General features: G+C 41.1%; 1 protein-coding gene across 10 annotated transcripts in view; it reads left to right on the forward strand.

The window, feature by feature from the left end:
- The window catches only part of HYDIN (HYDIN axonemal central pair apparatus protein), a 511,177-nt gene that overhangs the window by 292,812 nt on the left and 195,845 nt on the right, over nucleotides 1-22,520 (forward strand). For 9 of the 10 annotated variants that reach the window (XM_077132967.1, XM_077132969.1, XM_077132968.1 and 6 more), the window contains 4 exons: nucleotides 104-374; nucleotides 2,103-2,246; nucleotides 6,605-6,748; nucleotides 12,010-12,323. In XM_077132967.1, coding sequence (XP_076989082.1) covers nucleotides 104-374; nucleotides 2,103-2,246; nucleotides 6,605-6,748; nucleotides 12,010-12,323 — 873 coding nt within the window. The remainder of the gene's footprint in view (nucleotides 1-103; nucleotides 375-2,102; nucleotides 2,247-6,604; nucleotides 6,749-12,009; nucleotides 12,324-22,520) is intronic. The other variant, XM_077132970.1, reaches the window with a different exon arrangement.

A 22,520-nucleotide genomic window follows, 5' to 3' on the forward strand; every position in this document is an offset into this window, starting at 1 on the left:
TGTACACTTTTTAAATACTCCCAAGCAAGTAAATCCCAAGGGTATATAGCTGAACAGAACATCCCTAAATTGAGTCCTCTCAGAATCTGCCTCTCTTTTCCAGCTTGGACACCTATTATTACCATTTCAAGTTCACCAACAAGGGACGTCGGGTCCAACAGTTGTTCTGGATGAGCGATGGTTTTCATTGCCAGCAAAAGCAGAGTAAGAAGGGTCTGGCGAGGAAGGGCCAGGCTGCTGGCCATCTGCAGCCCAAAGTCTCCCAGCCTCGGGGTCCTCACAGCCCTGTGTTTCAGCTCCACCCTGTCAGGATGGAGCTGTACCCAGGCCAGACAATCGATGTGGTACTTGAAGGCTATTCTGCTACTCCCAGGGTAAGGGGTCAACACTTTTAGTTGCTGTTTTTCCCAGAAATAAATCTTTGCTATAGACTTTTCTTACCTGAGTACCTTGACATTTATCTGAGTTACCATGGCAGCACCCATTGCTTTTGAGGTTAGGTTCAGCTCTGTCCAGTTTGCTGTTTATTTCTATGGCTACTGTGAGCCCAACCTTAAAGTTAAAGCAGGTTCTCATTTCCAGGGGCTACAGTGATCAGGAAGAAAATCTCTGGTAGAGGAATGGCCATTTTCAGCCAAAGCTAATCCTCCTATTAACACTTAGTTGTATTAATTTAATATTTATTCCAAAAGGGTGTTTTATAGACAATCTGGACTGCCTCTCCTATCCAGGAATTGGGACATGCCCAGCTTCTTCCTTTTCTGCCTAACCACAACAGCATCACACTTAAAATCATCATCTTTTTACTTATTAATAAAATAGCTGTGTTTATCTTCAGCAACTCTGATTTTCTGTTCTTATTTCTATTATCACCATTCTACTTAAATGTTAGATCCAAAACATGTATCTGTTTATTCCTATTCACTTGTGGAAGTTGGAAACATGAAAAATATAAAAGAAAAACTTTTAAACTCACTTAAGAGCCTCTTCTACCCCACAAATGCAGACTCTGTTAATAAGAAATGATGCTTGCTTAAGCTCCTGCTTGAGTTACATAATTAAGAGTTGATACTGAATTTTTTCCTCATGAAATAGAAAACAATAAAAATTTGTCTACCAGCAAACAAGATGAGGGCTGCCCATTGCTTAGCTCCTCCAGCATTGCAGATCCTACTTTACTTCATTCATTATTTTTTCTCAGAGAATTTTCCAGTAAAAACATCCTCAGTGCAAAATAAAAGGTTATCTCCCACTATGGAGTATATAATGTGGTCTTTAGCTCTGTTATTTGGGGCTTCAGCCACCATTTATTGAGTATGTACTATGTGACAAACGCTGCAACGAGGAGGCCAGGAAGAGTAGAGTGCAGTCCCTCATCTCAAGACACTTACAGCCTGTTGGAGGAGCACAATTCAATGTGGTTACCAAGAAGGGACCATATTTTAAAAGTCGTTAAATCTGAGTCCTGGGGGACTAAATTCAGTTGAAGCTTTACTAAATGTCCTTCCAAATTATCATACAAAATTGAAAAGAGACTTGAATTCATTAACACCAGAAACTGGAGCACTCTCTTGAGCACTCACAATTCATAATAAAAATTCCCTTTTGGTCCCTTCTACTCTATTGGAATCAGCACCTCTTTGGATCAAAGACGTATTAGTTCCTGTGGCATTATTTTTAAGAATAATACAGGTATAAAAGGCAAATTTTTGCCTACCAGTTTTATAAGCCATATAACTACCTACCATTGAACTGTAAGCCTATGAAGAACTTTTATCTGCCTTGCTCATCACTGTATTGTGTGCCAAGCCCCCAACACAGCTCCTGATGCCTAATTGATGCTCCATAAATTTTGGTCAAATTGAATGGAAATTGTGTCCTCAGGAGCAGTCAGAAATAAACACAGAATCTATTAAGGTCATATTTAACCGATCATACTTTAGTCATGTGAGAGAAAAGAATCCCCGAAATGTACTCTTCATAAAAATGTGCTCTTCCCTGGGGCCCCCAGGCAGGTTGTTAGGAATCAGCCTGCTCTCGGTGGGTCATTAAGTTTTCTAAGTTATGGTTGTTGCATATATGTTGCTGTATCTTGTCTGCAGGTAGTCAAAGAAAAGCTGGTTTGCCATGCCATCATAGGAGCACAGAAAGGGAAGAGTCTGGTAATGGCTGTGGATATCATCTGTGAGTTTATAGCACCCCTGATCCAGCTCTCCACCAAGCAGCTCGTATACCGACTGGAGAAGGTCAGTCAGGCAGTGATAGAGAAGGCTGAGTACACCAACTAGGGATTAGTGTGCTCATTTTCATTTTGGAAGCTAAGTTAATGGAAATCCTACTACACCTACTACCCAATCAATGTTTTCTGAAGCTTCAGAGGCCAGTCCTCATTAAACTAAAACTTCTGACCTTAATCCTACAATCCTTTGAAATATAAATTGTCATGGAAATTCTACTTCCATCTTTCTTGATGTGTAAAAGCAAAGTGAAGGGGGTATTCCAGTGCACTGACATGGATTTTAGCCAGTTTTTTTACTAGAACTAGGTAAAATAAACATCATAGGATGGAAATGACTGGGGTAGAATTATTGATAATTATAATAGTCAGAAAGAATGGCTACCGATTATTGATTCATGTGAACTAGGCATTGTGCCAAGTTTATTACATACATTTTCCAAGTGGACCCTTGCAACAATCCTATGCAGTAGGATATGTAGATATTCCCATGAGACACATGAGGAAACTGAGTTACCAGTTAAGCTATTATGTAGATAACCTATTACTGCTTGAGAATAATGAACTCAAACTATTTGATTAACACTCTCCTCATGATATGGTTATATATGGCAATCACTTTATATGGTCATTAAGGGCAAGCATACATGAGAGAGGCAGGGGACAGGGAATTGATGGGAATGACTGCTGTTCACAGTAGAGGTTTGGGATAATGAAGAGGTAGGTGTGGTATCATAGTAATATTTGACCTATTCCTTAGAAGGCATCATCATAGAATTATTTACCATTCAAAATAAAGATGTATGGGATGTCATTCTGAGTCAGGTACTGTGTTGGTGCTGAAAATATAATGAACTAGACAGATATGACCAAAGCTAAGAAACTAGTCAAGGTTACAGACTGTAAGCAAATTATTAAAATTTAATTGTTTAAATTATAATAGTAAAAAAAAAAAAAAAGAACTGAAATAGGGCAGTGCAACAGTGGCTCAGTGGCAGAATTCTCACGTGCCATGCCAGAGACCTGGGTTCGGTTCCCAGAGCCTGCTCCTGCAAAAAAAAAAAAAACTGAAATTACAATAGTAACAATGCTATGAAGAAGAGGTATAAGGTGCTGTGAGAGCATATTTCAGCAGACATGGCCTCACTGAACTTAAATGAAAAGTAGACGTTACAGTGGTGATAGGGAGGGAGGAGGAGGGTTGTAGGCAAAGAGAATAACCCACATGAAGGGACCGAGTCAGGAAGGGGCTTGGCAAGCATGAAGAACTGGAACACCACCTTGGACAGAATATAGTGAGTGGGATCAAGAATGACATCAGCTCAGTTAGAGAAGTCAACAAAGGCCAGATGTGAGTGGCATGCCTGAAAGGCGTGTTCTGGCCTTTGGGTTTTGTTCTTGAAACACATTGGAGGGTTTCGGAGAGGGCAGTGATGTAGTCACATTCACATTGGCTGCCGAGTGGAATATTTATTAAGGCCTACTGTATGCCAGGCACTTTATATAAGGGAACAACAGTGAGTACAGTCCCTCCTGGTGACCCTCACTGCCTACTGGGAAGACCAAGTAGTAAGTAAGCCAGAGTCCAATGGTGTGATCAATGCTGTCATGCAAAAGTACTTGTGGCCACAGAGCCTAACTGGGTCACGGGGAAATCAATGGGGGTTCCTTCCATGGCCTAGAGACTCGCAGGAGAATTTTCAAGACTACTCATTGTTGTACTGATTTAGTACATTGGAATATAATGATACAATCCTGCTGATGGGAAGAGTTTTCCTATAGCTGTTTCCTTGGATTTGATCTGCTTTATAACTGTTATATCCATTCATATTGTACCATTATATTTTGTTCACAATAAAGAAATATCTTTTAAGCAACTACCATTTTTAAGGTACTGCTTTATAGTCAAGTAGGGGAGGGGAAGTGTAAGTTCAATTCAAATTAACAATTTTTGGACACTTATTGTATATTAGACACCTGCAATATACGAGGCGGTCAAGACACAACGGATGGGTTCTTGTCTTAACAGACTAATTGGAAGGTAGACATTGAAGGATAGGATGAATGTTTCAGTTATAGGATGCTAAACTGGCTGTGACAAGCTCAATGAAACATAAGACAGTACTGCAAGAGTTCCTGATGTAGTTATTAAGGTTTCATTCCTCTGTTTTTTTTTAATTATTCCTTTTTTAAATAATCTGTAAAGATATTTATTGGAAAGAGTTGCATAAAATTTGATGGTCTAATGTTTTTTTCTGAATTTACTTATTCAGTGAATATTTGTTGAATAACTCTTATGTGCTAGATATTATAATAGATGATAAAAATGCAGCTTGGTTTCTTAGATTGTTTTCTTAGCTCGTAAAAATGTGTGGGTAGTTCTTTTTTCTCTTTATATCCTTACTCCTTTTTCTTTAAAAAAAAATCCCTACTGTTTTATTTTATCACTAGATGGAAATATAAAAATATTTTGGGCATGTCAGTAACTTCTTGTTGGATTTTTAAAATGACAATCCCTTGCCTATTTGTTTTTGCCCTTCTCTCCTTCCACCCAAAAATCAAAAATTTGAAATCTCCCCTGCAGCTGTATTTTTCATTGTTCACTTCCTGCTCACATTTAATCTATATCAGGGATGCTGAAGAAATGCAGCTTCATTATCCAGAGTATGTGCAGGACCTGTTAGGTCTTGGTATTCATATTTAATTGTATAATACCCAATTATCTATTCTGTCTCCTTGTTTTTGGCTCAAAACTGTGTGTCTGATTTAGTACGTTGGAATATAATGATACAATCCTGCTGATGGGAAGTGTTGTCCTATAGCTGTTTCCTTGGATTCGTTCTGCTTTATAACTATTGTACCATTCATAAGCCATGGAGATGAAACCACATCTCTGTGGGATTGAAAAGGTCAATTGAAACTAGCAGCCAGTTTGCTTCAAATTTGCAGCAAATTCTGTCTGCTGATATTTGGGAAGACAAACAACCTAGATAGAGGGGATCATTTAAAAATAGAACAGGTTCTCTGTGTATCAGCTCCTTCTCATCACTAACCTCAGAATGGCCTTTTGCCAAAACCATCCAAGTGTGCTACTTCACTTCAGAAGTTAACTGCAGTGACACAGCAGCCTTCAGGGAAGGTCATGGGGTGGGCAGTTCTCCAGCCCAGTGCAACCCTTTATTCTGTAGTCATGAAGCACTGCTTCATTCCTTAAACTAGTGTGCAATCTGCAAATGCAAGGTGAGTCCAATATCTATCTACATTTCCATGTTAAAGGAAGGAAACCAAAGGCTGGCACCGCATGGTATATGCCAGAAAAACCCCTGTAACAACTTTGGAAGTCTGAAGGGGGCTAATAACATACAATCAAGGCAAGAACCTCTAGCCAACAGATGCCGATCACCCAAACTCAGTCAGAGCCAGGTGCCCAGGAACCATAGTACAAGGAGGACTGCTGGGCAAAGAACCTGAAGACAGAGTCAAATCAAAATATGGAGTCAGGGGATTTAACTGAAATCAGTACAAAGAGAAAAAGCAAACCAAAATGAAGAGGCCTGTAGAAAACAGACTCAGGTTTTTGGAAGAGCCAGCACATTGAGGCAGTGAATAATTGGAGGGGGCTTCTCTTTGGAAGCCCTGGATTTAGGCCTCTGGTCACATACTGCTGATATTAAAGGGACTCCTTTCCAGGGTAGACTGGAAATAATGTGTAGCCCAAATCAGCTTGAGAAAATCTAGTCTAATTGGAAACCTCTGCCTCAAGATCTATTTCTGATGCATTCGACAGTTGAAAAATTAAACTCCAATATGTCCAACAGAGCATAAAGATGATTCTAAATTAACTATCACAGTATTATTCAGAAAATGTTATCGGAAATCATTATGGACATTTGTCAATATAAAAACACAAGCATAGTGTAAACCTTGATAAAAACACAAGCATATTTGTAATTTGGATATTTTAAGCATGGGCATAAAATATTGTATAAGGGCAAAATGTTTTAGTCAATATATTGGCACCTGGATTTTTCAGTAAGATCATATCACTAATTTATTAGACTTTGTTTATGACACCCTGCAAACTTCTGTAGAAGTAGTTCTATCCGGAGGCAAGCAGGCAAGTTCACTAAGAGAGTAAGAAATCTAATCTGTATTTTCTGCAGTATGTAGGTTCACTTCTCAGGAGCTCACCATATATTTCCAAATTATTTATCTTAACCTCTGCAAATGTGCGTGTGTGTGTGTGTGTGTGTGTGTGTGTGTGTAATTGCTAATTCTGCCATTAACAATATATACAAGACTTTTGTTGCTAAAAGCTTACTATGCTTATCATAACTTCCTTTGATTTCTCTTTTTCCTTTGTCACAGAAGCCTAACACTGTCCTGGAACCTGATTATAAGCCCTTAATTGTGAAGAACGTTTCAACCCTGCCTGTGAATGTGTTGCTTTCAACAGCTGGACCCTTCTTTGTATGTGAGACTGATAAATCCCTGCTGCCTGTAAATCCTGAGGTAAGGTGATAAAGGGCTGCCACAACAAATGTGTGTGTGATAAAGGAAAAGAATAATATCAGTACACTGCCTAATTTCAGGGCTGAAAACCATAAAGGCTCAACAATTCAAGCAGGAGAGAATACAGAAAATTTAAATGAGTTGTAAATTAATGCTCTATCCATTGTAGGAAACCTATCGGAATAGCATAAGAACTTCCAGGGCATTATGATAACCCTTTCAGTCCTGCCCACTATACTGAAGTCATCTTCAGAAAGCAGTGACTTTCTAGCAAGGATAGTAAAATCGTTTAACTCCCCTCCCACAAATCCCACCAAAACTCCAAACTCAAACAAGGAAATAGTCAAACCCCAGTTCCCAAACAAGCAAGGGCATCTCCAAATACTGAGAAATTTGAGCCAGGCTGAGAGAGGAAGCTAGGAGGCCAGCCTGGCCAGCAGCCTGGGGCAGGATGCCGCATGCTCTAAATGTAGGAAAGGAGTTGCAGCCCTAGAAGGCCATTGCCTTGATCCTTTGCTGGGCATGAGGACGTCATTGGAAAGACTGGGCTATGGAGCAGGTGACACTGCTGAGCTGTCAGAGAGTTGAGCAAAGGGGAACCAGGCCCATGCACCACTTTTTCAGCCTCCCAATGTAAAGAGGCTGCTAATAGAGAAGTGGTGTGAAAGAGGAAGGGAAGGGAGTCTGCCATTGCGAGATCTCAGGAGAGGAGCCTACGATTTAAGGGGATTTGCTCTGATCCACGCTCAGGGGAGAGGGATCGTGCTGGCCGATGGGAGGGTAGTCATGATGGAACTGCTTGGTGAGAAGGTGTTGAAGGCCCAAAAGGCAGCTGTGAACTGCCGCTCCCCACTGCTTCTTTAGTAGGTCTCACTCAAGCATGAGGTGGGAAAATTCCAGCTAAGATCTTTAAACAGAAAAATGAAAAGGAGGAAAGGAGCATAAGGAAGTGGCAGTTGAAAAATGATCTGCAAGGAACTTACCCAAGGAATAAGACCAAAAACGCAAACATGTAGTTTTCTAAAGTGTGAAAAAAATTACAAGGTAATGTGATCTGTCTTTAAAACAAGCTCAAAGATGAGATGCAAGTGTTCAAAGACGATATGAAAAGTGAACTCACAGAGCACAGGAAAATAAATGGATGAGAAAATAGAAATTCAGATATGAGCATCTTTCTCAGGCTGGTTAGTAGGCTAGACCCACTCTTGTCCTTCCTGAGATCGTAATAAGATAAAAATAAAAACAGTCCAAAGGAATGAACCTAGAGCAATAAAATAAAGCAGGAGGAGGATGGGTCTAAACAAATATTGAGAGATTTAAATAAACTTTTAGAAGACAGAATGAGGACTGAAGTGGGTTGACAAAAAGGACAAAACCTATATCCTAGTAAATTCTCCAGTAAGACTGTAGATGTGGGAGTCACTCTGCCCAGAGGGCTCTGGAGAGCTCTGGGCTCAGAGGCAACAAGTATAAGGAGAGTGCTAAAAAATAGAGAGATGCTTCGAAGGTCTGTCCACATGCACCAAACAGCTGTGATCCCCACCCCACCCCACCCACCCTGGCTCCACAGAAAAAGCATGAGCAGCTGGCTGTTATCCCAAGAGAAAAAGATTAAGCACTCTCCCCAGAGTAGTTGATAAAAATGTTTGGGGAAATCTTACACTTCTAGTGTCATTGTTGGTACCCCAGAATAAGCTCTCCTCATTCTGGTATCTGGGTGTTTCCACAGCCTCCCTCCTCTCCCTGCCCAAGGAAACTGTTCAGTATACCAACCTTATTACAAGAATTGAGAAATTGTGGCTTCTGGGTTGTTTGATCTTTTGTGTTATTTGCATTATAACCTTAATTAAGCACATAGGTAATTTGAAAAATAAAGAGCTTCTACGAATCAACAAGAAAAGTATCAATGACCCAATAGAAAATTAGGCAAAGGAAATGAACAGAGTTCATAGAATGGGAAATAAAATGGCTTTTATGTTCAACCACTGTCATAGTAGAAGAGATGCAAGATTGCATCAGATCAGATTGGCAAACAGCAAAAATTCTATAAAACTTTGTGTTAAGGACAGCTTATCGGAAACAGGCACTCTTCTAAAGTATTAGGATATATTAGAGGGCAATACGGCAATGCCTATCAAAAATTTTAATGCCCATCCCCTTTGACCTAGTAATTCCAGTTCTAGAAATGTATCTATAGACATAGACACAACATGCAAGATGAGATTATATATAAAAGGATATTCATCAAAAGAGCAGAAGATTGAGAGCAAATATCCATCAAAAGGCAAATAAATGATAATGCAATTATATGATAGAATGAAATACAGTTTTATTCTATTGAAAAAAATAAGGTGGCTTCATATGCACTTATATTGAGTTAATAGACCTGTACAACAGAGTGTACCTTAATGTAAACTATGGACTGTACTTAATAATATAACTATAATAACGTTTCATCAGTTGTAACAAAGGTACCACACTAATGCAAAATGTTAATAGAGAAAACTTCATGGGGAGTGGGAAAGAAGTAATATGGGAACTCTGTACTTTATGCATGATTTTTCTATAAATTGATAGCTGCTCTAATAAAAAAAAATTTTTTTTAATGAGACAGCTCCATATGCACTTATATTGAGTGATCTCCCAGGGAGGAAAGCTAAGTGCAGAATAGTGTACATAGTAAGCTCTTGTATGTGTAAATGATTTTATAGCCATAGAGCGTCTTTACAAGAGTAGACAGGACACTTATAATCTTGGTTACCTCAGAGGAAGGGAATCTGCTGGACTGGGGAAAAAGCGGGGGGGGGGGGGGGGGGGGGGGGGCGGGTGATGGCCACAAGAATGACTTGCCTTTTACTGATCTAGCTATTCAAAAATATAAATGAAATATATTTTTAAAAATTTTAAATATAAGGTCACATCTTGTCCTAGGACAAAGTGATTTAGAATATTTAGCAGTGAGACATATCTTAGTGAAGTTGCTGGACTTCATTGATAGCCAAAGAATTCTTTGGCATCTAAGCAGAAGAGACCCATCGGTGAAGATTTTCGTCTACTTTGGACTTCTCCACAATACTCAAAACCAGATGACAGCAGACCAATGCCTACAAAATTTTGAGAGAAAAAGAAAGTGTGACCCAAGAATTTTATAAGCAGCCAAAGTCTCCTTCAAATGTAAAGGTAAAAGGCAGATACTTTCAGTATGCAAGGAACCAAGGAATATGGCACTCATATGCTCTTGTTGAAAAACTAATTTGCCAGCAAAATATAATCATCCGGGAGAAGAATCAAATAAGGTACTTAGGAATAGAAAACAAACAAAAAACCACAACTGTGTGGAAAAGACCAGTAGGGAGCACAGAATCCATTTAGCTGTAGAGCTAAAGCTAAACAACTTTGACAGTTATGATTTCAGAACAGAATGTAAATGTTGTGTTTTAAACCTCAACTTATTAAAATAACACTATAGACAATAAAATTAGGAAGTGAGGAAAGCGTAAGTATGCTGACTCTAGCCCATTTCATAGCCAAGTATCAATAAGATGTTGTCTAAAGTTGAAACTACTTAATGTTTAACCATCTTTTTTTCTTAATGGTAAATGAATAATTGTAATAACTAACATCTATATAACATTCACTACGTGCTGGACACTGCTCTAAACACATGAAAAATATATTAATTTATTCTCTTAAAAAGAGGGAGATCTATTACTACAGCTGTTTTATAGATGGAGAAACTGAGGAAAGGCTCAGTTACTTGCCCAAGGACATACAGCTAGGAAGTGTCAGAGCCAGGACTTGGACTCAAGTGGGATCTGGCACCAGAGTCTATGCTCTTAGGAATGAATATCTCTTACATAAGCAGAACTTCCTGGGTGGTTTTTTGAGAACAAAATTTAAGCATGACATTTTTTATAAAATAGTATACACAATTTAATTCCATTAAAAAAAATTTATTTGGGCGGGCCATGGTGGCTCAGCAGGCAAGAATGCTCACCTGCCATGCCAGAGGACCTGGATTCGATTCCCAGTGCCTGCCCACGTAAAAAAAAAAAAAAAAATTTATTTAGCCACCTGTCATGTTGAGATTAAATGTTTAACAAATGTGAACTCTGGGAAATAATATATGGTGAGATTTTGTGAATTTTTAATTTCTTCTTTGTGCTTTTTTTTTTTATATATGTAGACGTATATCACTTCTCCAAAACAACAAAATCATTCTTTTCAGGAAAAAATGTGTAAGTCAGTCTTCAAAGATATTTGAACATCAAGCATTGCAACACTAAGCACTGCAGATGCCCTGTTCAAGAATGGGTTCAAAATTGTAAAGAGTTGCACATACCAGCTGTAAGATAAAAGGGCAGGGAGTCGGCCTGGCTTTCAGATGAGATTAGGCCTACTGAATAGTTATTACCCTCCTCTTACTCTTGAATCAGATCATTGATTTTATCAATTGAAACCTTCTAATCATGTCCTTGAAGTACACAGTTAAATACCTGATCCATTTAAACCTGGTGCATAGGTGCCCTCTGAAGCAGCCTCATTCTTCTGTGCATTGCTCATGACTGTAGCAGGGCATTTGCTTCCCATTTAAATCTGTGAAGTGAGTAATATCTCAAAAAAAGTCAAATCATAAGCAGCCTCTCCATGGGAAAGTTTGCTGCGGTCACTGGCCTTGAGGAATACATAAGAATTTGAATCAAAGAGAGGAAAGCACAGATAAAATCTGCCAAACAAACTCTATACAGCTCAGGAGTGTCATTTTAAATTGAATAGAAAGCAGTGGAGAGTAGATAACACTGGACTGCATACATTAGAAAAGAATTGATTTACCTAATCCTTTCTGGGTCTCTCTAGATCTCCCCACCTCTACCAGAGATGTACACAAAAACGTTTCCCACTTGTCTGGAAAGAGCATTTCACAATCTATTTTTAATTAAGAATATCTTACAGTAGTTATTGCAGGCTTTCCCTTGTACAACTCCTCAATGCTTTTAACCCCCAACTATTATTAAAATCCCTTCCTTCAAATAATTCCTCTCAAGATTTTCCTTGCTTTCATTTTCATATATTTCATATTTATGTTTATATGTGGACATACTTATTTCATTCATACTTATTTTTACATATGTGTATATATAGTTTAACGTGTGTGTGTGTTTGTGTGTGTGTGAGCACATACAGGTTGTCCTATTCCATGTATCAGGTTGGAAATGCATAGTAGTACACAGGCTGATAATCCCCCATCGTCTTGTTTGTAGCCTATTAAACTGGAGGTCAATGAAGAAAAGAAACTGCTGGTCAAGTTTGACCCTTCCTACAGAAATGATCTGAACAACTGGGTGGCAGAAGAAATTCTAGCGATTAAGTATGTGGAGCACCCTCAGGTGGACAGCCTGCAGCTGCGTGGAGAAGTCCACTACCCCAACCTAAGCTTTGAGACCATGGAGCTGGACTTCGGCTGTATCCTGAATGACACGGAGGTGATTCGCTACATTACGATCACCAACAGCAGCCCCTTGCTGGTGAAGTTCCGCTGGTCCTTCCTGGTGGACGATGAGGAAACTCAGATAAGGTACTGCCAGCACAGACATCCCACAGAGCTCCTCTTGCATCTGAGTTTTTTCCCTTTTACATTTTGCACTGGGTTTCCTGTATGCTTCATACTGGTCTTCCATGAATATTTTCCATTCTGACAACTAATTTACTGATAAAAGTAACAGAGTTTAAAGCTATGGCCCAGATTTCCAACAAGGAAAACCCCCAACCTCCACCAAATTATCAAAGCGGTTCCCATAAGCCTGCTTTAACTTTGAATCAAGTGGCTGAATTGTATAAATTTATCACCAAAAAATAAAGCCTCTGTAGAGTTTTCTTAGAACATATTTCAAAGCACAGTAGGATAGTACACCAAGTGTGCGCCTTGCAGAGTGCCAAGGGGCCTGCCCTGCGTACATCAGCGGCTGTTTGGTTTGGCCCAGAGATGTATAAAATAGAGGGAGGGGTGCATGCAGCAAGCACAAGGTTGTCTTTACAGTATTTGTGGCGAGAGGAGTCTCTCCTCTTAAATTAGCATCAAGTTCAATTAGAAGGGGAGTCTAAATCTAACTTCATTTTGAAAAGACTTCTTTAAAAAATGTCAAAAGTCTGTTTTAATCAGGCCTGGGGTTTTATCAGGTTCAAACAACCTTGTTGGCGGCCAGGACAGTTGCACTTTGGTATATATCCTTATTTAATTTTTTTGACAACTTAGTTTTCAGTACCTGAATATTGAATGGCCACGCTTAAGTGAAGAAGCTTCATGTTTTTTTCCTTAGTGCTTCTTATATGTAACCCGCATTTATATATGACAGCTGCCCTTTCCTGTCCTGTGCTTGTTACCACAGTGATGTTGGTGAATGCCTTTTGTAGGCCTCTAATGATGGCCTCCCCTGGCATTGGAGCCTTCTCATTAAGTGCCTTGCACTGTTTGGGTTTGAAATAAAATTCTGTAGTTGGTGAACATCGAAAATAGTTTTGGAAAAAGCAGACAACCAGACCTAATAAGCTTTGAAAACCAGATTTTTTGTGCAACTGAGTTTATTCCATCTGGGAGCAAGGGACATGCTTTATTCTTTTCTCTTTTTTTGAGAGGCCATTCCTATAATTTAAATAATGATATTATTTATATAATGAAAATATATTTGGCCAATACTGGAGATGATATACACATTTTTTCATTGGTTTAGGCACTTATTTAACCATTTTTATTACTAACTTCAATATCTTCATATTCAATTTCAAGGAATATGATAATATTTAGGCTATTTGAACAGCAAAATTTAGAAACAGAATATTGACCCTTCTGCTTATAATTCATTTATTCATTCAGTTAGTCAATCAGAGCGTCTCTTATGCACCAGATATTCTGTGAGGCATCAGGAATATTAAAAACCTAAACCACATACGATCCCTACCCTGGAGCATCAGCCTAGTCAGGGAAGCAAACATGTAACCCATGGTGGATCCAAGTAACCCATATGCCAGGCCCTGAGGAAGAACAGAGGGACGATGGCTGAGCCCAGAGGAGTTGGAGAAGTCTTCACTGAAAAGTCACAGTTCAGTATCCCAAACGGAGAAGCAGAGAAACGTTCTGAGCAATGGGAATTGCGTGTCTATATTAGTTAGGATTCATTCTATTGCAAATGACAGAAAACCTGACTCTTAGCAAAAATTTTAAAAAAAGAAAAGGAAATTCATTGGTTTCCACAATTAGAAAGTCCAGATTCATTCTGGCTTCTAGCCTAGCTTAATACAAGGATTCAAACAATGTGTTTGGTGTGTTGGCCTCATTCTCGCCAAATGGCTACAAGTGCTCCTAGAGCCATATCCTTCCAGATTCCAATCCACTGGAAAAAAACACAAGCCTTTGTTCCAGAACTCCTATTAAAGTCAGTCTGATTGGACCAACTTAATTATATTTGCTGTTTCCCATGCTAATCAGTCACTGTCAGGGAAGGGTGATGCACTTGACTGGCTTTGGCCTGGCAACATGCCCCAGACCAAGGTCTGTGGATAGTAGCCTCAGAATCACATGAACTGAAGGAGATAGAGATGCAGTAGATTCTAGACCAAACCGTATGTATGAGAGAATGGATGGTGTAAAGGCAAATCATATACACCTTCCACAGAGTCAGCAGAGAATATGTTAGTGTGGCTAGAAGACAGTCTTCACCTGAGTAAGAAAGGGTATGGAAGATCAGTCTGAAAGGTACATTGGAAGAAGTGTGTGAGAGGCCTGTTATTCCATGATAAGGAATTACATTCTTCCTTGGAGGCGATGGTGAGATTTGTAATCAAGAGAGCGACAGAGGCAGTTTTTAAGAAAGAAAACTCTTAGCAGCAATCAGCACAGTTTTGTCTAACTCCTCCTTCTGGAAATCTGTGCCTTTCTTGGCTTGCATAATGCCCTACCTCCTGCTTTTGCTCTTACCCACTCTCAGTAATCTTTGCCAGCAAGAGTTCTGCTGGAAAATACTAGGACTTAATTTCTACCTTCAGCCCTCTTTTCCTAGCAATTGAACTCACCCCTGTAGCTTCTGGTGGCTTCCGTTGCTGAGACCTCCAAATGTACATCTTATCCTAAACCCTCAGCTGAGTTCCAAGTCCTCTGATTGTCCTTTGGTTGTCCTTGGATGTCCTTGAACATCTCCTCTTGGATGTCTCTTTGCATCCAACATGCCCCACCCTAAACGCAGCACTGTCCTTTCCTCTCCCTGTCTGTCCTCTAGGGCTGCAGGTAAATGGCACCACAGTCCTCCTGGGAGGCTTCTGGGTTCCATCCTCTCTTACCCCTACCTACACTATCAAATCCATCTGTCTGCCTAGTAAAAAGCATCTCATCCCATCTCCACTCCTGTTACCCTAGTCCAAGCCACCATCGCCTCTTACCTGGACCACTGTGACAGCCTCTAATTGGGCTGTGTGTTTCCAATCACATACCCACAGCCAATTCTCCACTCAGTAGCTGGGTGGCAAGCATGTTGCTGGCCTGGTTTTTAGACTTTCACGACTACCCATGATGCTTACAAATACTTGCTCTGTTCTGCCATGCTCAGCTCTGCTCCCTGTATTCCTCTCCAGATTCTTCTCCCTTTGCTCTTCCTTCACCAAATGGACCTCCTTTCTGCTTACATGCTCCTCTTTCCTGTCCATCTGCTCCCCCTCCACTGGGAAACTTTTCCACACTCCTTGTTTCACTGCTCTCTTCTCCCTCTTCAAGCTTCAGCTTACTCATCTTTCCCTGAAGAAGCCTCCACCATGGGCACCATTGCCCGTCTCTTTGATAATGCTCATCCCACTTGTAGCTGTGGCCCCAGTGTTCATCTTCCCTGCTGCCTCATAAGCCCCAGGAGGCCAGTGGCCATGGCTGTCCTGTCTGCCCTGGATCCTCAGAGACTCATGTAGTCCTTGGCACAGAGTAGATTCTCAAAAAGTATTTTTATTTAATCAAATGCTCCCACCTGGGCATTTGTAACAAGAGGGGAATCATTTCATCACTGGTGTGAGATTCTTTTCTGTCAGTTCCCTGGCACCTGTCAAATGGAAAACTTCAAGGCGTAAATGTTACTTGAACAGGTAGGTACATATTTCACAGGAGAAAAACTATGCCACCTGCCCTCCCAACAGTCTCTCTCCTGCGGGCCAACAGAAAAACATAAACCACACATTGGCTAAAGGTCACTTTTGCCAGATATATCAACACTAATCTTTCTTTTCCAATTAGAATTCTTATAAGCCCTATGGTTAGTAAAAGAAAAACAGAAGAAGGGAGGTTTTTCCCCTTTTATAAGGCAGGGTATCAGGATGCCTAGACACTCTCGATATTCCTGCCTAGCACAAAACACATACCTGTGTGTGCACATGTGTGGGTGCATGTGAGTGTATGTGTGGGTGCGTGCATCTGTGTATGTGTGTCATTTCGTAAGTAATTCTGACTCATACATTTAAAGCATCTCTCTTATTTAAGCGTACATTTTTTTCCAAGTTAGCCCTCATGCCACATTTTAAGAATGAGCAGGTAAAAGGGGCAAGCATGATAACTAAGCCCTCAGTAAAGAGGAAACATCAGTCACTGCCTTAGAAACACATGCTCGTCACCTATGCGAGCTCATGTCTGTGACAGGGCTCTGGACTGACTTCAATAAAGGGCGGTCTATCCCCATCACACATATGTGTTTAATGGAGAAACTGGTATAAAATAGAATAGTTGGGTGCCCCTTCAGTAGGTCTCTCTCACTGTGGTCTGACTGATCAGCTTGATAAGAATAGGATTCTTCACGGCCTCTGTATTAGTCAGGGCTCTCTAGAGACAGAACCAGCAGGAGAGACCTATAAATATGAGATTTATAAAGGGGTTTCACACAACCATAAAAACAGAAGAGTCCAAAATCAGCCTGGCAGGCTGTGAGGCTGGCTGCTCCGATGAAGGGTCATGACAAACTCCACAGGAGAGATTCAGCTGGCTGAAGAAGCAGTGAGAAAGTCTCTCTTCTTAAGTCTTCAACTGTTTAGATAACCTCTTTTGTGGAAGACATGCCTTAGTTAACTGTGGGTGCAATCAGCCACAGCTGCAACCAACTGACTGATGGTTTAATACACCAGCCTCTGGCTTATCAGCCAGCCACGAAATAGCCTTGCAGCAATGGCAGAATCCTAAAATATTGGAGCTATGGGGTCCGTAGGCACCAAGATGATGGTGGATAGGAAAGCCTTTTCTTATAATAGACCGTCTTCACTGAGGCTATAGCCTGGTCTTAGGCCAGTGCTGGCCCGATCAAACAACTGAGCCTCATCACTTGATCAAGTTGACACTAGACCCTAACCATTACAGCATTTGTACAAAAGAGGAACACAAGAAAACACCTGCACTTGAATCAGCCTTTACTCTTAAGAGGCCAGACTAGGGATCTAGCCATCAAGGAAGAAAAGCACACATTGGCCTCGCTGGCATCACTACCCAGGCTCAGAGAGGCAAAGCTCTGAAAACTTGGGGCATGCAGGCAGGATAGTCTCTGAGGAGAGCTTTGGTTTTTCTTTTCCATATCAGATTATAAATGAATAGAATATGAGGGCCTAAAGGGAGCCAAGCCCTGCAGCAAAGGAACACATGTTCTCACATTAATTTTTATGTTCTGTGCATCAGTCATCCAATATTGTGATTGGAAGAGGAGAGTGGGGGAAGGATCGGTCTGTCTCTTCATGATCCCTCAATTTCCATTACTTTGAAAGTGGAACTTTTCCAAGATGTAATATGCTAATGGTAGTTGAGGTCTTGGGCTGTGGAATCTGATGTAGTGGGCTGGAATACAAGCTCTGTCCTCCAAGCCATGTAACCCTGTGGCCCAGTTTACTCACCTGTAATATGGATATAATGTATAAACCAAAAGGAGTTATAAAGATTAAATGAAATATGTCTATAAAGTACTTATGTCTCCTGAACATGATCAGCATGCAGTAATTGGTGAATGCTTTTAGGTTCTCTAAGCATTCCTTCCTCTCTTTCATCCCTTTTTACCAAGGCCTGCTAAGTGAGGCCTTCCCCAGAATCCTAAAATATTGGAGCTATGGGGTCCGTAGGCACCAAGATGATGGTGGATAGGAAAACCTTTTCTTATAATAGACCGTCTTCACTGAGGCTATAGCCTGGTCTTAGGCAATCACTTGTCAAACCGTGGCAGCCTCTCATCCACCACTCCTTGCTACAGAGAGATAATCCCAGAGCCCATGCTTAGGTGAATTTGCCTTACCCAAGGGCCCAACCAAGAAAATAAAATGTCTAGGGAACATGTGATTCTTTATTTTTCTTTCAAAATAGAAATAGCTTCACTGAGTCTCATGAGAGCAAGTGATGTATATCCTTAAACCCCAGCTGTTCCTGGGCAGGTCAGGGTGCTGGTGAAGAGCCTGGCCTTGGGTCAGGCTCCTGCTCAGCTGCCTGCCCCCACATGACCTTGGCCAGTGGCTTCCTATTGTGCTCCAGCTTCCTATTGTGAAATGAGGGTAATAACAGCATCTTCCACATAGGGATGTGGTAAAGACTAGAATGTCTTGGTCGCAAAATACGTGCTCAATAAATGCTACCTGTTACGGCCATTTATTTATTAAGAAAATCAAAGGAAGTGGCACCATGGCACTACTATAATATTAATGTCTGGCCGTGTTTGAGAAGCAGCATCCGAGAGATGAGATCTTTACTTCTCAAATTAGGCTGAAGCCATTTCAGGACCCAGGGAGAAACTCATGGGATCTGAGGACTCTAAGTGTGCCTTGCTGACCTAAGCATTCATTCTCTCTGTAAATATCCCTCCCTCTTCCTTCTGGTCCTGCACCTCTCAGAACTCTTTAAGCTTCCACACTCATGATTTTTTTCCTTTTTCACTTCCCAGAGGACAGTTTGGATAGGAGATAAAAGCAAACATTTAGGGCCCTGGGGTTAGAGGGAAGGCAGCCCTGATGAGGGAGCTAAACAGTTCATTAAGAGGGAAGCAGAATAGACATCACAGTTAGGGTTAGGCAAAATGTTGAGTCCATTTTTATGCCCCCTAGCCCCCTTCCCTAACTGCACCCCTAATTGTGTCTGAACCAAATTTGTCAGGATGACAGATTTCACAGCTCAAAGTGGGAATGGGGGCTACCCCTCCTCCTATATTAGTTTCCTGTCATTTCTATAGCAAATTGAGTGGTTTAAAACAGCTCAAATTTATTTGTTCTCTTCCATCTGGATGTCAGAAGTCTGAAATGAGTTTCACTAGGCCAAAACTGAGGTGTCGGCTCCCTCTGTACGGGGAGGATCCTTTTCCAGCTTCTACAGCTGCATTCCTTAGCTCATGGCCTCCTCCTTCATTACCAACGCCCACAGTGTAGCATCTTCAAATCTCTCTCTCTCTACTGAGGCTGTCACATCCACCTTCTCGCTTCTCCATTGAAGCATCTCCTGCTGCTCCCTTCTTATAAGGACACTTGTGATTACCTCCTTGGGCTCATCCATATAATTCAGGACAATCATCCCATCTCAAGGTCTGCTAAGTGTCTCTGGAAGTGTCAAACAACATTCACAGGTTCTATGGATTAGAATGTAGACGTTTTGAGAAGCTGTTATTCAACCTACCACACCCCTAACCCCTCCCCAAGTCCTCCAGCATCTAGAGTTCTTATATCCTTTCTACTCTCTACCAATACAAATCAGCTTTTTAAAATACATCTGCTATTAATGACCATATGATAAGGAATCAGTTAGTTGTAAGCAATAGTAAACCTTACTCTAACTTAAAAAAAATAGAATGTATTGGCTCATGTAACTGAAAACTCTAGGTGTAAACTTCAGGGACAGGTTGATCCAGGGCTCAGACAATGTCACCTGCTCCTGATATTTCCCCACCATCCCTTGCTCTGCCCACTGCTGTGTTGGCTCCAATCTTAGGTTCTGTGCACATGGTTGCAAGGTTGTTAGAGCAACTAACCACCTGTATTAGTTAGGGTTCTCTAGAGAAACAGAATCAACAGGGAACACTTGCAAATATAAAATTTATGAAAGTGTCTCACGTGACCGTAGGAATGCAGAGTCCAAAATCCACAGGGCAGGCTGCGAAGCCAATGACTCCAATGGATGGCCTGGATGAACTCCACAGGAGAGGCTCACCAGCCAAAGCAGGAATGCAACCTGTCTCCTCTGAGTCCTCCTTAAAAGACTTCCCATGATTGCATTTAGCATCATTAATTGCAGAAGACACACCCCTTTGGCTGATTACAAATGGAATCAGCTGTGGATGTAGCTGACGTGATCATGACCTAATCCTATGAAATGTCTTCATTGCAACAGACAGGCGAGCGCTTGCCCAATCAGATGAACAGGTACCACAACTTGGCCAAGTTGACACCTGTCCCTAACCATGACACCACCTAAGATGTAATATACTAATGTAGTTGTCACTACCATTAGTTCTACTTGTTCAGTGGTTGTCACTAATGGTAGAACCTCTGTATGCCAGGTTCAAGTCCAGGCTGAAGAGGTAAAGGCTCTTTCCCAGAAGTAAATCCTAATAAATGTTTTGTTGAAACTCATTAGCTCCTGTTGTCTCCTGTGACTATCTGAATTATTGCCACCCAGTGGTCTGAAAGGAAGAGACAGGCTAGTTCTCAGAGGTCAAGGGAAAGTACTTGACCAAAGAGAGGGAGAATGCAAGCCAGGCTGCAAAGCACACAGATGCCCACTAGAATGACTGATGAGGCCCATTGCATTTCCCTTGCTAGGAAAACACACACACATGGACATGTAATTATAAACTTAGGTATCATAAACCAGTTGCTTGGAAGAGTATTTGTTAGCAGCAAACCTACTTTACCAGTGTCCTAGAGATGTACTAAGCTGAATACCATGCAGACACTTGTGAAAAAGCAACTCGCAGTGAGATTTTTCCACCCATTCCCAGCACGGTGGTCTATCACCATGGAGCCCTGAACAGCAGCTCAGCAGGCACCTTCACATTTTCAGGTTCTGCACTGTTTGATCTCTCATATGAAAGACTCTAACCCTGGTTTTGAAGCCTCAGAGTAAGACCATCACTACAGTATGAACAAATTTACATCCTTACCATAGGAAAAACGTTTAGCAATTTTCCAGACCATAAAGAAAACGTCTCTGGTAGGAAATATGTCCTGTGCAGACCAGCTACGTAAAGCCTTACACAAAGAGATACTGTTTGGAACAATGAGAGAAGGGTTCTTCAATTTTGACCAAGAGCAATATCTAAAATTTAGGGCTTACTAGGTACCAGGTAGGATTCTAAGCTTATTACATATCTGAGCTCATGTCATATCATGACCCTGGAAAATAAGAACTCATATTCCCTCCTTGAAAGCAAGGCTCCTGGGAGTCTGAGCCCACACTGTGGAACAGTGTCTATATCTGTGCCAACTGCAAAGCCCCTGACTTGGCCACTCTCTCTACTGATATGTCAATCAAATTTTTCTGCGTATTGCACCACTGTGTAACCATTTTTTCATTTAAACGAACCTTTTGGTAATACTCTATCCAAAATGTTTTTCCTGATGCTGTGGGAAACACCAAGATAAATGAGCATCCACACTCTCCATGAGGATTTATAAACCAAGAAAGGCAAGCTCTGCAAATTGCTCACAAAGTACAAGACCTGCTCCAATGTATAAGTGCTTGTTCTGGGCCACGCATTCACAGCATCACTACACTTCGCCTTCCTAGTAACCTTGCTCACACAGTAAACAAGTGTTCCTTACTTAGTGTTCTAGTTTGCTAGCTGCCGGAATGCAACACACCGGAGACGGATTGGCTTTTAATAAAAGAGGATTTATTTAGTTGGTTCTTCAGAGGAAAGGCAGCTAACTTTCCACTGAGGTTCTTTCTTACGTGGAAGGCACAAGATGGTCTCTGCTGGTGTTCTCTCCAGGCCCCTGGGTTCCAACAACTTTCCCCGGGGTGACTTCTTTCTGCATCTCCAAAGGCCTGAGCTGAGCTGCTAGTGCTGAGATGAGGAATGCCGAGCTGCTTAGGCTGTGCTACGTTGTGTTCTCCCATTTAAGCACAAGCCAATTAAGTCAAACGTCACTCATTGCAGCAGACACGCCTCCTAGCCGACTGCAGATGTAATTAGCAACAGATGAGATTCACCTACCATTGGCTCATGTCCACAGCAACAGAACTAGGTGCCTTCACCTGGCCAAGTTGACAACTGAATCTAACTACCACACTTAGGAAACACTACTATTATCCTAGTTTTACAAATAAGAGAAGGGAGGTACAGAGAAGTATCCAGAGGTTAAAAAAAAAAAAAAAGGGCTGACAGAGAAAGAATGGAAGCAAGGGAGGGAAGCTGGAAAGGAGGAAGAGGGTGGAGGGAGGAAATAAGGAAAGAAAAGGAAAAAAAAATCAGGAAGCACAATTTTTCCCCATCAAAAGTGTATAAGCTAAATGGGGAAAGAAAAACAGGTTTCATAGAAAACAAACAAAATTTTTTAAAAACTACTATTCATTCCACATTTTAGAACTTTACCCTCTACTTCCCAGCATTCCAAATATCTCACAGTGAAGAACTCTGGCCAGAATGCTTGCAGGTACTCCCGGGGGAGAGCATTAATGGTGCCCCAGCAGTGTGGAGAGAAGCCAGCTGCCCCTGGAGGACTTCCACCCTGATCCCAAGCCCCCTGATTGAGCATCTGATAGCTGCAAGAGGCAGAGAGCATCCCGTCCTGAAGCTGT

Source organism: Tamandua tetradactyla, chromosome 16 (assembly GCF_023851605.1).
Source record: "Tamandua tetradactyla isolate mTamTet1 chromosome 16, mTamTet1.pri, whole genome shotgun sequence".
NCBI lineage: Eukaryota > Metazoa > Chordata > Mammalia > Pilosa > Myrmecophagidae > Tamandua > Tamandua tetradactyla.